At 38.7% G+C, this 15,940-nt stretch overlaps 1 protein-coding gene across 2 annotated transcripts in view; it reads right to left on the minus strand.

Annotated features, from left to right (window-relative positions):
* PPM1H (protein phosphatase, Mg2+/Mn2+ dependent 1H) overlaps positions 1-15,940 on the minus strand; it is a 56,106-nt gene that overhangs the window by 14,719 nt on the left and 25,447 nt on the right. For both annotated transcript variants that reach the window (XM_026667802.2, XM_026667801.2), the window contains exons 4-6: positions 12,528-12,640; positions 9,255-9,339; positions 4,736-4,854 (exon numbers count right to left, since the gene is read on the minus strand). In XM_026667802.2, the coding sequence (XP_026523587.1) occupies positions 4,736-4,854; positions 9,255-9,339; positions 12,528-12,640 (317 nt within the window). The remainder of the gene's footprint in view (positions 1-4,735; positions 4,855-9,254; positions 9,340-12,527; positions 12,641-15,940) is intronic.

The following is a 15,940-nucleotide window of genomic DNA, read 5'->3' on the forward strand; positions in this document are numbered from 1 at the left end:
GCAATCTGGGGCTGGGACCTGCAATGTACTATGGCTATGCAAAACACCCACTCTTGAAATTTCTTTCTGTCCAATCTCTCCATTCTGTGGGAGGGGGTCAGGTAAAAGGAGAGATTGCCAAGCGAAATCATTTGTTTCCTAGCTTCCAGCAAAAAGAACGTATCTGTGGCTACTAACTCCAGGTTGCCGAAGCAATCTCATTGCTTTTGATGCGTATAAGACTATAAGCAGGAATTTGAGCACTCTAAAGGGAATGGCAAGAAAAGGAGGCAAGAAGCAGAGATAATTTCCCCCGTAGTGATTGCCAGTACTAATTATGGCTATAAGCATAACTGTGTTTTATTACATTTTATTATTATTACATGTTTACCACAAAAAGCTACACGTGTACATGTGAGTAGTAACCCCACCCCCAAAAAACCCTCTCATTTTCATCCCAGAATGTTGACTTCAGTTTTATTTTTCTTCTCAAACTTGAGCACCAATGTGTATGTTCTCTCTCTCTCTCTCTCTCCCTCTCTCTCTCTCTCTCTCTCTCTCTCACACACACACACACACAAATGTTTGCTTTTATTTGTTTATTAGAAAGGAAATAGGCAGGATTCTAAAACAATTTGTCACCAAGATCAAGATTTACACTTCTAAAATAAGATTTAGATTGTATAGACAGCAGTGTTACTAAACTTCAATTAAAAATATTCAGCAGTAAAAGAGGAGAGGGGAAAATAGTCTCTAAGTCTAAGCCAGGGGTCCCCAACCACCGGTCCGCGGACCGTACCGGTCCACGGAACAAGTCCTACCGGGCCGCTGGTTGCTGGCGCCGCCATCTTTTGATGAAAAAGTGCTTCCGGTGAGCTTTTCCGAAAGCTCACCGAGCACTTTTCATCAAAAGATGGCGGCGCTGCTGGTGAGCTTTCCGGTAGAAAGCCATTTCTACCGAAAGCTCACCGGAGGCGCGCATCTTTTTGATGAAAAGTGCTTCCGTGAGGTCACCGGAGCACTTTTCATCAAAAGATGGCGGCGCCCAGCTGATGCCGTACCGGGCCGCGGCACCCAGCTGATGCCGGTACCGGGCCGCGGCATAAAAAAGGTTGGGGATCACTGGTCTAAGCGATCAGGAATTGTTAGATTGTAGCAGGACAGAAATACAATACAGATAGTCCTTGACTTATAACCACAATTGAGCCAAAAATGTCTTCTGCTAAACAAGACAGTTGTTAAGTAAGTTTTGCCTCATTTTACAACCTTTCTTGCCACAGTTGTTAAGTGAATCTGGCTTCCCCACTGACTTTGCGAGGGTGATCATGTGACTTTGAGACATTGCAACCATCATAAATACATGCCAGTTGTTAAGCATCCAAATTCTTATCACTTGACCATGGGGATGCTGCAACAGTCTTAAGTCACTTTTTTAGTGCTGTTGTAACTTCAAACAATCACTAAACAAATGGTTGTAAGTTGAGGAAGGAATTGTAAAAAAAAATAGCAGAGAGAGGTATCTAAATGGGATAGAAAAAAGAGGGCAGGAACAAGATCAATCAGCTACTTCACTGTGAATAAGTTTCTGAATCTGTTTCTCCAGCTGCTCAGCCTAGCTATGGCACTAAACTGACCTCCAAAACAAATAAGCAGAAATTGACAGTGCATTTCAAAGTCAAAACTGAAATATTGAAATAAAAAAATGATCCTATCCCCTAAAATAACTTGGAAGTAAAAGCAAAATCTTTCATCATGAAGCAATGCAAGGACACAAACAGGAATTATCATACAGTTCCAAACTAGGCATAGCCAGATAGCCACCATAGTGTTTTCTTGCAGTCTGGGGCATGGCAGCATAAATGTTGTGCTCTCCTCATTACTAATCCGTTTTGTCTCAAGACCTGCAAGCGGTCCTGTTCTTATGGCTTTTTAATGTGAGACAAGTTAAGGGAAGTGAATTTTCACAGCTTCAAACTCAGCTAACATCACAAGGAAATAACAGTATGTCTAGCAACTCTTGGAAGCAAACAAAGAATTGCCAAAAAATGGAGAAGGGTAGGAAAACAGAGGACATCCGCACCAACTAGTAACAAATAGCATGGCCATGTAAAACCTTGCTGGTTACACAGCCAGCAACATCTAGCTGACAGAAACCATCACTGGCTCCAGGTTTAAATCAAATATCTAAACAGGATGCTGTTTTTTAAAGAAAGCACTAAGACTCTTTCAAAACAGACTAAACTCGTATTTTGAAGAGGGGGAAAAAAGGAAATCTAGTGCTCTCAAATGAATTTTAAACTGATATACAATTAGGATGCTCCATTAAAACTAGAAAGGGCTTCAGAAGGAACCAGGTTGCCATACCAGGGACAGGTGCTTCTGTTCAAGCAAGGCTCTATCCCCAGCTGAAACGGTCATGGACAGCAGCAGCAACCATGGAAAAGGAGCCTCAAACAGACATTTGGGCTTGGAAGCTGCCTGAGCTGTGGGTCGGGGATGAGTGTAAATGTGATCATGAACTCATAGAAAAAGTATTATGTGTTCATGCTAGTTTGGTGGTGAAGTTGAGCCCTAAATTTTAAATAACTCATTCCTAATCAATTGAGGGGGGGTATCTGTGAGGCTTGTTTTTTTTCTCCAGCTCATCCTGCCCCAATGCCACTGTTTCTGTTCCTCTGCCACGTGTGCAATTACAGAAAATAAGCTCATTTGTCAATGCCAAGAGATGTGCAGAATACATGGAAGGTCAGATACCTCTTCTTGGAGCCATGGCTGCAAATCTTGAGCAAAACGCATGTTGTATACACCCATTTATCATCACTGAACCAGACTCCAAAAAAAAATCCATGAAGCTCTATGCCACCTGCATACACAGTCAGAAATCAAACAAGACCTGGAGCCCAAATATCTCCATAATATTTCTAGGGTTTTTTTTTCTCTGTTTGCCAGTTAGTGGAAGCTGTAGCCACTATTACGTTAAAAAAAATCATCCTCAGTTTTATGTTTGTCTAAGAGAAAAGTTCAGCTGTCCGCCTAAATAGCTTTTAAAAAAGGGAACTACAGATAGTTCTCGACTTCCAACTACAACTGAGTTCAAAATTTCTGTTGCTAACCGAGACACTTGTTAAGTGAATTTGCCCCATCTGCCACTGTTATTAAGTGAATCAGTGCAGTTGTTAAGTTAGTAACATGGTTGTTAAGTGAATGGCTTTCCCATTGACTTTGCTTGTGAGAAGGTCACAAAAGGTGATCAAGTGACCCCAGGACACTGAAAGCGTCATAGATATGAGTCAGTTGCCAAGAGTTTGAATTCTGATAACATGACCGTGGGGATGCTGCAAGGGTTGTAACGGTGAAAAATTCTCATGGCTCACTTTTTCCAGTGCCACTGTAACTTTGAATGCTCACTAAATTAACTGTTGTAAGTTGAGGACTTGGATAAAATTGTATGCATAACTGAAGCAAAAGGCTACACCATTAAGAGACAGTCACTGCTCTTTTGCAGACTTCTAAGAGATTATGCTTCTGGGAGTTGAAGTCTATGTATCTTAGTTGCTGATGTTGAGAAACACTGTTCTAATACACACCCATGCATTATATATTATCTAGGCAACTGAACCACCATTCATAGTGGGAACTGATATGGATTTGGAAACAAAGCACAGCTCAACAAGTGAAAACAGTACACAGACAACCCTCAGTAGTCTTTATAGTTGACACCCTTTCCAATCTAGCAGGAAAGACCATTGCATGTAATAAGACAAAGCAGCAGCTAATAAAATTCCTTGGTATAGACCAGGGCTGTCAAACTCCCGGCCCTTAGGCTAGATGTGTCATGTGCTAACCACGCCCACACCCAGTTTAGTGAAGGGGGGGAAAGTGCTCATACATCATGTGATGCCGCCATGATGCCATGGTATAGACTGAAGATAAATCCAAAGCAGGAAAAGGGATGTTGCCATTTTAAATTTTATTTTGGTATTTGTGGCAAAGCTAATGGAGACTGTCAGTGGAGTCTCTTTGATTAGATGACTCTCAGGAAGATGAAGCCTAACAGAACTTTAATGCTTGACTCTATAAAACTATTCATACCAGAGGACTGGAAAGGTCAGGATTGGCCTTGCCATCATCTACCATTCCCCTTATCTCCTTGTGAGCCAGACACAACATTCTGTGGAACTATGAAAGCTGAAGTCCTACAATAACTATATTTGCAAAGCAGAGTTTCTCAATTACACAAAGGAAAAGCTGCATCAGGTGTTATATTCAGCAGGCATGTTAGGAAAACCAACTGGATTAAAATATGTTTCCAGAGAAAAATAAGCACCACCTCAATTTAAAAAAAAGAAAATCAGAAAAAAATAAAGATGTAGAGGTAGATGTAAACAAAGTGCTAATTTGTCACTTAGTGGCTTTTTAAAGTTACCAAAAGCTACTTATGATCCAAAGTTAAAGCTATCCCCTATGGTCCTTCATCCTTATGACTGGCCCCAAGGATGCTGCACACCTATCAACCCCCTATCCTCCCCCACCAGGGAAAAAATTACAAGACTGAACTTTTGTTTTCACCTGATCTCCCACATTTTGACACAACCAGTTTTCCACATCCAGGTTCCAATGTAGTGTCCTTAGTTTTGTAATTGAAATGTATATTATCATACCTTTATATTTCTAAATGTTGCATATGTACGACCACATCTGTAGGGAGATTTTTAAAGCATATTTTCCATTTTTCCCAAAAGGGGTATGCACTTACCAACCAATCATGCTGAAATCTCTATAAAGCATTCTTTTCCCAACTTCCTTTCGCTGAACTCTCCTTGGAAACTCCAAATGTGTAAACTCATTTCCCAGCAAATGGGGTTGCATATATCCCTGCAAATTAAAAGAGGACATTGACTGGGCAATCATCTCAGAAATCCATAGTTACAACTCACATTTCCCCCTTGTTTCATCAAACTATCCCAAAACCCCTGTTACACCTTTTCATTGTTAAGCTTACACAATTGCTGCTCTTTCTTCTAGCATTTATGATCGGGAGAAGCTGCTTATACATTTGATCCTCTATTGAGCAGGGCAGAGCGTCACAATTCAGTAATACTAATTTGTATTTTCTCATCTTACATAAGAGCTGTGGGCAGCGTGCTACACTAATAGATTCCCAATACCCTCAGCTTTTCTTGGAAGATGAAACTATTGGAAAAGTGGTATCACTTGAGTGGTATCACTCAGTCTCACTTGACTGCCCAAACAGAAGTCTCATTGCCAAAACAATCTGTATCAGCCAATCCCAAATATATGAACTTTCTTTAATAAAAATGAATGGACAATTTAAAAAGTATACATATCATTTGCTTAGTTAGTGGAAAATCCATAAACTTAATAGGCAAGAGATTTCAGCCTAAAACATTTTTTAAAGAAATTAATGAGAGCTCTTGGTAAGTTGTCGTTTTAAAGCTTTCATCTTCCTCTGCTTTCTGAATGCTACTGTTTTTACTCTCACAAATCTGGTAAGACAGTTACATTTTTCTGGTCTTCAAAATTGTTTCTTTTATAAAAGAGCAAAGTAAAAGACCTATTTTATAAAAACATATATGCTACCGATACTGAAATCTGACATGGCTTCAGTGCAGAGGTGGTATTCAGCAGGTTCTGACCAGTTCTAGAGAACCAGTAGCAGAAATTTTGAGTAGTTTGGAGAACCGGCAAATACCAGCTCATACTTGCCTTGCCCCATCTATTCTCTGCCTCCCAAGTCCCAGCTGATTGGCTGGTTCTTCTTTGTTACCCTGCAAAGGATCTGGAAAGAAGGTTAGTAGGGTGGGGAAGGAGCCCTGCGATGGGTTTTGCAGTAACCTTCCCCAGGAGTAGGGAGAGAATAGAGATTTTGAGGCAGTATTCTTCCCCTGCCATGCCCACCAAGCCACACCACGCTCACAGAACCGGTAGTAACAACATTTTGAATCCCACCACTGTTTCAGTGGATTTTCATTATAAATTTAGTAGCATGTAGATCAGTGGTTCCCAACATGGGGCCCACACCTCACAGGGGGACAATTTGATTTTTTAATGGGGGGAATTAGAAAATGAGCTATTAACTGAACTTTTGTAAGCCTGTTCTAATAAATTTGTGATGAAACAGCTGTGTTTCATTTACCTATTGTTGTCTTTGTTAAAGTGCACTTCCTAGGGCCTGGTCTGAAAGGGATATCCCAGCAGGGGGAAGGAGGGAGCAGCTGCCAGCCAATCAGATGTGTTCCCACTGGGAGGCGGGGCCAGCTGTCAGAGAGAGCGGTGGTGCAAGCGATCTTCTCTGCTTCGCAAGCCACTTTTCCTATGCCCACTGAGCTCGCCGAAGCTGATGGAAGTCTCGAAGGGATAGCTGAAGGAGTGGTGCATCCTGCGGACCATTTGCAATCGGCAGCTGGCAGCGAAGGGCAGGAGAAACCAGGATCCGAGCGGATCGGGAGAAGGTGACCAGCAATGGCCACCTAGATGATCTGATGACTGGACGGAGCAAGTGATTAATGAGCGGAACAATGGTGGTCTGAATTTGACGAAGATATTTCCCTAGGCTTATTGAGTGAAGCGGTGGAAGGGAGCGCGTATAAGAGATCAGAACCATGGAGCCTGGTGAGAGGTGAGAGTTGCGAAAGGTTTGACAGTAGCGGCGAGAGTGCTGGACAGTGAAAGAATTTGTGGAAAGGAAACCAGGAAATAATAAGAACTGAATAAAGCTGGAAGGGGCAAAAAAGAAGAAATACATAAGATAAACTTTGTAGAGCTTTAACTTTTTGGTGTTACATAGTCTGTGAATAGAAAAGAAACAAAATAGAGACTTGGAAATTTTGAAACTGTGATAATATGGAGTCTCTATAAGAACAATGACTTTGCAATATAGAGTGTGACAACTAGAGATAATGTCTAGGATAGAAATCGATATAAAGATCAAAGTAAATGTGTACATAGCTGTATATATGTATATAAATGTTTATATTGTTTGGTGATATTTTGCTTATATAACGATGTAAAGACTGAGATATATGTCAAAAAGACCACCACGTTCAATGTTTTTAAAGCTTAATTTCAATAAAAACTATCTGAAAAAAAAGATGTGTTCCCACTAAGGCAGTGTCTTTCTCTCTTTCCTGTGGGCTTTGCTGCTGGGTGATTGCAGGGAGAGATATAAAGCAGCAGGCCTAACTTGGATTAAAGAATGGGTAAATTTAAGAAATAAGAGAATTCTATTTTTAGAAGGACACGATCTACAAGCGGGGTTGCATGCCTTCATGTGGAATTCCAGGGGTAAGCCCATACATATTTTTATATACATATGCTAAGGAACTCTTTAATATGAATAGGGGAAGAAATTAAAAATAAAAATTATATGAAAATCCCAGGATGGGTATTATGGAGGCAGTGATCCACTCCAATACATTAGATTTAGGAAGAATGGCCAGATATTATGAAATTTTGGACCCCCAAGGAACGTTAAAGACCAACCAGGAACTAAATGATCTGGGACTAAATATAGATTGGATGCCGTACCTTCAATTAAAATCAAAATATAAAAAAAGACCAAGAGGAATTCGGAATTGAGATAGAACCAAATCAATTAGATAAACTAATGACAGCTACAGAGGAAAAATTGATATCAAAGATTTATAATTATTTATTAGAATATGACTTAGCAGAAGAAATAGTGAAAGGACCGATGATAGCGTGGGCCAGGAATTTGGGACATAATATAGAATTGGAGGATTGGGAAAAGATTTGGAAAAAAAATTATACAATAACAAAATCAGCGGCATATAAAGAAAATCAATATAAAATGTGCTATCGGTGGTACCTAGCCCCTTCAAGATTGGCTAAAATGTATCCTAATTTAAATCCAAATTGTTGGAAATATAAGCAAATACAGGATACCTTCTTTAATGTATGGTGGCTTTGTCCAAAAGTTAAGAAATATTGGACCAAAATATGTAAATGGTCAAAAGAAATTACAAAAGTCCAAACAGAATTTAAAGCAGAATTGTTTCTTTTGGAAATCATTAAAAGGAATTATATAAAAGAGATAAAATATGTAATCCTGCGTATTATAACAGCAGCGAGATTAGCACTCACACAATGTTGGAAAGGAGATTCGATGTTGACAGATAGTTTAATTATCCAAAAGATCTTTGACTGTGCGGAAATAGACAAACTTTCATTAGAATTAAAAGAGAAGGATGATTCAGTTTATTATACAGTATGGGAAAATTTGGATCAACAAAAGAAATAAACAAATAAATAAGGAATGTATAATTTAGAAACACACACACACACACACACAAATAGGCAGGGGTGGGATCCGACAGGGTTAACTACCGGTTCGGTGATTTACGAGGTTTGGTGATTTACGAGGTTTGGTGATTTACGATGTGCTTCCCTGCACGCTGCACGTGCGCCTGTAAATCGTCATCAGCCTGGTGTCTGGACAGCTGAGCAGCGCTGCGTGCCGAGAAGCAGCCTTTGAAAAAGTACTTTTTTCCTGCTTCTTTAACTGCAGCTGTGCCTCGCTCAGCAGCTGAAGTTGAAAAAGCAGGAAATAAAGGTCAGGTAAGAGCCCGGGTGGTCAGGTGGGCAAAAACTGGTTCTATGTCTGCTGCTCTTCAGAGCTACCGGTTCTACAGAGGTGGACAGAACCGGTAGAAAGCCACCCCTGCAAATAGAAGTATAAAATATGCACTGGAATAACAACTGAAATGCAAGCACTATTAAATTGGATTGTAATATACATAACACTTTTATTTTAAATAATTGTATTGTATGTTGTATTTTAATGTTTTAATTTTTCAATAAATGCTTATTTTAAAAAAGGACATAATAGGATTAGCCATCTACCCATCTCACCATATGGCACCTGGGAAGATTACATCACCCAGCAAGATTTAACCAAGCCTGGGACTCAAGACAACCTACAAAGTTATCCCTGCATGGCCCCATGGGAGTCTGACAACAAATCAGAATACATTTATTTCACAGGAACAGGAAGCAAGTTCAAAGCCCAAGAGAGGGTATAATTATATCTCACTCTCTACTCCATGTAGTCAGCTACCCAGAACTTCAAACCATGTGGTCCTGTCCACCATTAAACCATCTTTCCAATCAGCCTCCATGTTTCCAGTGTCTTTCTTCCCACTTAGAACTGAACCCAGATGGACATTTCTTCCAACACCTTGGTTTAAAAAAATCCATTCTTACCATCTACTAATATAAGGATTTAGGTCTCTTACCAGATACTGGAGGCGCTGACGTTCTGTTTCTGGTGTGAATTCTGAAGACATTGGAATGACCTCTCCATTTCTAATTATTATGGCTCTGAAAAATCCAACATATAGTAAGAGTGTGGAGAGCAGTCCCTAAAAAAGATGACTTTAAGAAACTGAAGTATTGATTTGTTCCATGTATTGAATCAAAAAATAAAAGAAGCACATTTGCCTATGCCATAGGAAACATATAGCACAAATCATACTCCTGAACAGCTTTCTGCAGGCTAGGACCTCATATGAGGATTGAAGGGTCTTCAATCTCTGGCTCCACATGACTTATGCAAATGGCTTACTTATTCAGAATGCACATGTCATTTCAGGAAAAAAAACATTTTAGCAGAAATTAATGCATGTCTAGCAGAAACAAAACCATGTTTAGACAAAAAAAAAAAACTAACTAGGTTTCTGTCAACAGAAAGAATGAGTAAATACTGTTTAATATGTAATGTTATAGTTAAAACTGCCTTCAATTTTTTTTAACTACAGTAATTGAAATATCAACAGTGAAGCAATTTATTAACTAATTCTTTCTGAAATAACAAAGTTTGACCATGAATATGAATCTAAATCATATGCTGAGCCAGAGGATACTTTAATTCATAGATACAACAGAGAATCTTTGCATCTTTAAATGCATCTGGAGCTTCTAATTAATTTGACAAAAGAGGACAAAGTCACAACTAACTCAAACAATGTTTCAACAGTGGTTTTGTTTATGCAATTTTGGCATCATTAAAAAGATTTCTCTGAAGCACAGTAGCACATACATTATTTTCTTATCAACTGGTAAAATAAGGCACTGCCTGATACCTATATAGTAACATACTTATATATTCAGATGAATTTTAACTTCCTTACATAATTTCCTTTTTTAAACCATCAGTGTGATGGGTTAGAATAAGAACCCGTTAAATGAATTATATAACCATGCTTATGCTTCATATGTGTGTGTTTGTGTGTCTGTATATATATATATGTGCAGACCTGCATGCTTAAAATCCTTCAGAATGAACTTTTATTATTATACAAATCTGTGTCTGATAGTGATTGATTAAAGTTCACATTTACGAGGGGGGAAAAACAAACAGAAGATTTGAAGCATTTGCTTATCTGCTTTTTAGAATAACAATTACAGCCTTGCTATAAGTCACTTACCAAAGTTGTTATGTCTCTGTTCTAGGAATGTGTTTAATGTTTCACACCATGAAGGTACAGTACTTACAACTCTGTTCGTTTCCTTATCAGCAGTGATACAACTGTTTCTTTGGGATCATCTGCTAGAGAAAATTGATGCTCAAACTGTTTTTGATCAACGTTTTTATAAGATCTATGTAACCTTGTGGCTTTGCTATAACTTATATAAATAATTTATATAAATCTTTGCTATAACCATGATAGTGAACCTATGGCATGCGTGCCAGAAGTGGCACGCAGAACCATTTCTGCCGGCACGCAAGCTGTTGCCTGGAACAGATCCATTGCACATGCACCCCCCATCAGCCAGCTGATTGTCAGGTAACTGCCTCACATGCATGCGGGAGGTCACATGCACATGTGCAGAGGTGTGTTATGTTCGGGGGAGGTTACACACTCATTGCATTATGGGTACAGGCACGCGACACCGAAAAGGTTAGCCATCACTGCATTATAACCTAATAGTTTTACATTAATAAAAGAGTTGTTTGCACCCTTGTTGACTATTTGGAACAAAACGTTTGATGGTTCTGTGATCATGCCTCAATATCTTAGTAATTTCAAGAGTGCTGCATTTCTTCTGGTTGATGTCGTACAGAGAATGGCTGGAAAATAGAGGAGCTCTGCCGGGCTCTGTGAAATGCAGCCGGCAACTGCTTGTTGGGAGACCCTGTGGGGTTAAGTAACCCTGGAGGGGTGATGAAGAAAAGAGAGGTGCTTTGTCGATCGTGAGGAAACCACAGAGGAAAAGAAATTTTGTAAGTATGATTTTTCTCCACTGACTCCTACAATTAAATACATTGGTTCTTGATATGCATCTACTAACTATTTGCATAAATAGCCAAACATAAATGTTAGTATTTTCTAGCAATGGCTTAAAAATTATACTGTAGTAAATATGTCCATTCTAATATGACTAGTAGTAATCATAATATGTACAACTAGAGAAGTACTTTCCTGGATTTCTTTTTAAAAATGTATTTTATTTGGATTTACTGACTTTTGCTGCTGTGTCAGGCCACTTCCCTATTGCCATCTGGATTGCTCTAACACTGCAGTTACTGAAAGCATTTCCTTACACAAGCGTAGAAGGTCTACTCATTTTCATAAGTTTAGTTAGTATGTTAGGCTCAGATGAAGAAAACAGTCAAGTAAGTATTTTTCTTATATTCCTCTAAGAAAATTCTTATAAAAGAAATGATTGATTATGGAGACAAGAGTAAACTTTATATATTTATCCAGAATACAAATCTTTGGCTGAGAATTTTGCTATAAATTCTGCATTATCAGAATAGTTTTAGAGATTGGTAGCCAGTGCATTTGATATACATTTATGCTTAATGCATTGTATTTATGTTGCAATGTACTGCTGAAACATTAACAGAACTATTTTTTTAAAATGCTATTGCACAACAGCAATGCAACTTTGTGCAAACAATGCTAAAATCCATGCCTTAAAAAAGGAATTTAAAAAAAAAAATCATTAAAAATTAGAGTATACAAACCACAACAGAGAAAGATAGAAGTATTCTTCAAGTGGGGACGGGGGAATTGGCCTAGCCTTCACACAAAGACCTGATTTCATTTTAAGGACACTTTAACATATGAATTTGCCAAATGAATCAAAGTTTTATTGTGAAGGCAAAAAAACCCCAATCACATAAAATATAATCACAAGTTATTTCAGTACTTCAGATTGATGCGTTCACTCTGGATTGCTGGACTATTTGCTTCAACTGCCAAAAAAAAAAAAAAAAAAAGACAAACACTGAAACTTGTTTAACTTGTAATGCAGCAAGAAGAAGTGGTAGGAAAGGGAAGAAAAATCTTAAGAGATTGTCCCAGAAACTTCAAGTCAGCTAAGACACCGCCAGAAGGAAAGATTTGGCATCAGAAAGTGGCAGAGAACATAACTTCATTCAGAATTAATTTTTGTGAAAAATGGAATTCATGAAAGAAGACAGAAATACATTTATGTTTTAGTTTGAACACATAAAAAAACTTTACTTACAATTTTCCAGCCAAATGACAAATTTAGCTTACCTGCTATCACCTGCATTTGCCACATAGAGTTTCCCCAGTAAATACACCACCACAAGAGCTGTACAACCACCAGATATATTGAAGACAGTTCTTTCACGTTCTATTTGCAAATCCTGAGGAGAAAAAAAAATTACATTGTAATTTAGAAAGTAATTTCAACATGGACAATAAATCTGAGTGATGCTTAGATTGAAAAGTAGACCATGCTAGGTTGTTTCTTCTGCCTTTGGCACACTAGGAAAGTACAAATTAATGAATGCTTAACTCTTGAGCAGAAAAAGCAACTGATTAAGGATGATAGCAAGAAAGCAAAGTACTATTAAACAATTATTTGACACATATACCATGTGATCAGAGTAACAGAATGGACTGTAATAATTTAAATTGCATGAAATGGGAAGAACGGTTCTTGCATGTCCAAACCTAGAAGGTCAAATACTAAGATTTCAATCTCAGTTCATGTCTTGATTCAACTATTTTTCACTAGCAGAAGTAAAAAAAAACTGTTGTTAACTCTTGCGCTCAACATAACACTATACAAACTAAACACATAGCACTATACAGCATGGTGGTAAAATGGACTATAATGATTGACTGACTGATTTGAAAGAGTTATATACGAATCCCCAACACTCATGATCATATTTGTAGGTAGCATAAGCAATAAAACTAGAAGACTCAGATTACAATTAAAACAGCAAATATACCATTATGATCTTGGTATAATGTCCATGGGGGAAAAGAGATCAGTTTTAAAGCCTTTCTAAAGGCTATCAGAGTTAGGGCCAACCACATTTTAGGAGGAGACTGTTCCAAAACTAAGCACTACAACAGAAAAGAATGGTAGATGCAGTAATATATTATCTTCAAAAAAAACCTGAAAGCCAGAAAGCAGAATACAATAGTCCTCAACTTACCACCACAATTGAGCCCAAAATTTCTGTTGCTAAATGAGACAGTTGCTCAATGAGTTTTGCCCTGTTTTATTACCTTTGTTGCCACAGCCGTTAAGTGAATTACTGCAGTTATTAAATTAGTAATATAGCTGTAAAATAAATCTGGCTTTGGCATTGATTTTGCTTGTCAGAAAGTCACAAAAGGTGACTCCTCATGATCCCTGGACTCTGCATCAGTGGTAGGATTCACTTTTTTTTTTTTACTACTGGTTCTGTGGGCATGGCTTGGTGGGTGTGGTAGGGAAGGGATACTGTAAAATCTCCAGTCAGAGGTGGAATTTGCCACTTCTCCGAACTACTCAAAATTTCTGCTACCGGTTCTCCAGAACTGGTCAGAACCTGCTGAATACCACCTCTGCTCTGCACCCATCATAAATATGAACCAGTTGCCAAGCATCTGAATTTTGTCACTGATCATGGAGATGCTGCAAGGGACATAGGGTGAAAAACAATCATAAATTTCTTTTTTCAGTGCCATTGTAATTTTGGTCACTAAAAGAATGGCTGTAAGTTGAGGACTACCTGCACCCATTGTTAAATTATACTAACAGTTTCCTTGTGATTCCTTTTCTTTCTGTTTTGCAGCAAACAGAAAGAAAACAGAACAGCTTGAAGTAAAAATCACCTCATTTTACCAAATATGAAAAACAGGAATTACTTTTTAAAAGATCATTTTTATGTTAATTTTTCTGCTTCAAAATCTGACAATACAAGAGTTCTGGGAGCCATCCTGACACAAACTAAGTTTGTGACTCACATAAATCTAGGCCTACATGTTGAGCACCTTTGATTAAAGTCATTTATTAATCTGAAATCCAGGATTTTAAAATCGCACAGGGCAATCTACAAAGTAGAGTAGATTCCCCACTGCAGAAATGTCCTTTTCAATGATCAGAAGAATGTGGGGTAGACAACAACTATGCGAATGGTATTAAAGAGAAGCTTGGGGCATGGTGTGTGTGTGTGCATTTGCATGTGTGTTCAGAGAAGCTGAACGTCAAATATGGCCCATATTTGACGTTCTAGTTCTACTTCTAGTTCCTACAAATACACCATATTTCTTGTACAAAAACTTTTATTTATATGAAATGCCTATAAAAAAGGTCCCATTCAGCCTTTCCATATTCTTACACTAGAAATACAAGATTAGTGTTTCAGCAGGTCCTTGCAGTACCCCCAAAGCTGATTAAAACAGGGTATGGTTTGCAATGATAGTAGCATTTCTCAAAAATAAGATCCAGCACTATTCAACACAGATGGCTTAATAGCATTTAATCAGTTATATGAAAGCAGATGCTACACTACCTAATGAGGCCACCTCCTGATTCATGTGTGAACTGTGTACTTTTTGATGAAGCCAAGATATCAAGAACCAAAAGTTTCAGAGACTGACCTCTGTCTTATTATACATGTACAGTGCATTCAGAAAATATTCAGATCCCCTTCACTTTTGTCAATCTTGCTACGCTGCAGCCTGATTCTACAGTTATTGAAATTCATTTTTTCTCATTAATCTACCCTCAGTACCCTATTTTGACACAGTGAAAAACACAATTTTAGAAAAGTCTCTAAATTTATTAAAAAGGAAAAAAATGAACTATCACATTGGCGTAAGCATTCAGACCCTTCACTCAGTACTTTGTTGAAGCACCTTTGGCAGCCTCGAGTCTTTCTGGGTATGATGCGAGAAGCTTTGAACACATGGATTGGGGAATTTTCTGCCATTCTTCCTTGCAAATCCTGTCAAGCTTGGTCAGGTTGGATGGTGACCATCAGTGGACAACCATTTTCAGGTTCCTCCAGAGATGTTCGATAGGGTTCAAGTCAGGGCTCTGGCTGGGCTACTATAGGACATTCATAGCGTTGTCCCTATGCCACTCCTGTATTGTCTTGGCTGCGTGCTTAGGATTATTGTCATATTGGAAAATGAACTTTTGGTCCAGTGTGAGGTCCAGAGCACTGTGGAACACAGGTTTTCATTAAGCGCATCCCTGTAATTTCAACTTTCCCTCAACCCTGACCAGTCTTCCAGTCCATGCTATTGAAAAACACCCCCACAGCATGATGCTGCCACCACCATGCTTCACTGTTGGGATGGTGATGGGCAGGTGATGAACGGTTTCCTCCAGACATAACATTTAGAATTGAGGCCAAGTAGTTCAATTTTGGTTTCATCAGAACAGAGAATCTTGTTTCTCACAGTCTGAGAGTCCTTCGGGAACTTTTTTGCAAACTCCAAGCAGGCTTTCATGTGTTTTGCACTGAGGATATACTTCCGTCTAGCCACTCTGCCATAAAGCCCAGAGTGGTGGAGGGCTGCAGTGATGGTTGTTCTTCTAGAATTCTGTCCCATCTCCACACAGGATCTCTGGAATTCAGTCAGAGTGACCATCAGGTTCTTGGTCACCTTTCTTACTAAGGCCCCTGATTGCTCAGTTTGATCGGGCAATCAGCTCT

This window comes from Notechis scutatus, chromosome 6 (assembly GCF_049901735.1).
Source record: "Notechis scutatus isolate UNSWTSFEM ecotype Mainland chromosome 6, rNotScu1.2, whole genome shotgun sequence".
Lineage (NCBI taxonomy): Eukaryota > Metazoa > Chordata > Lepidosauria > Squamata > Elapidae > Notechis > Notechis scutatus.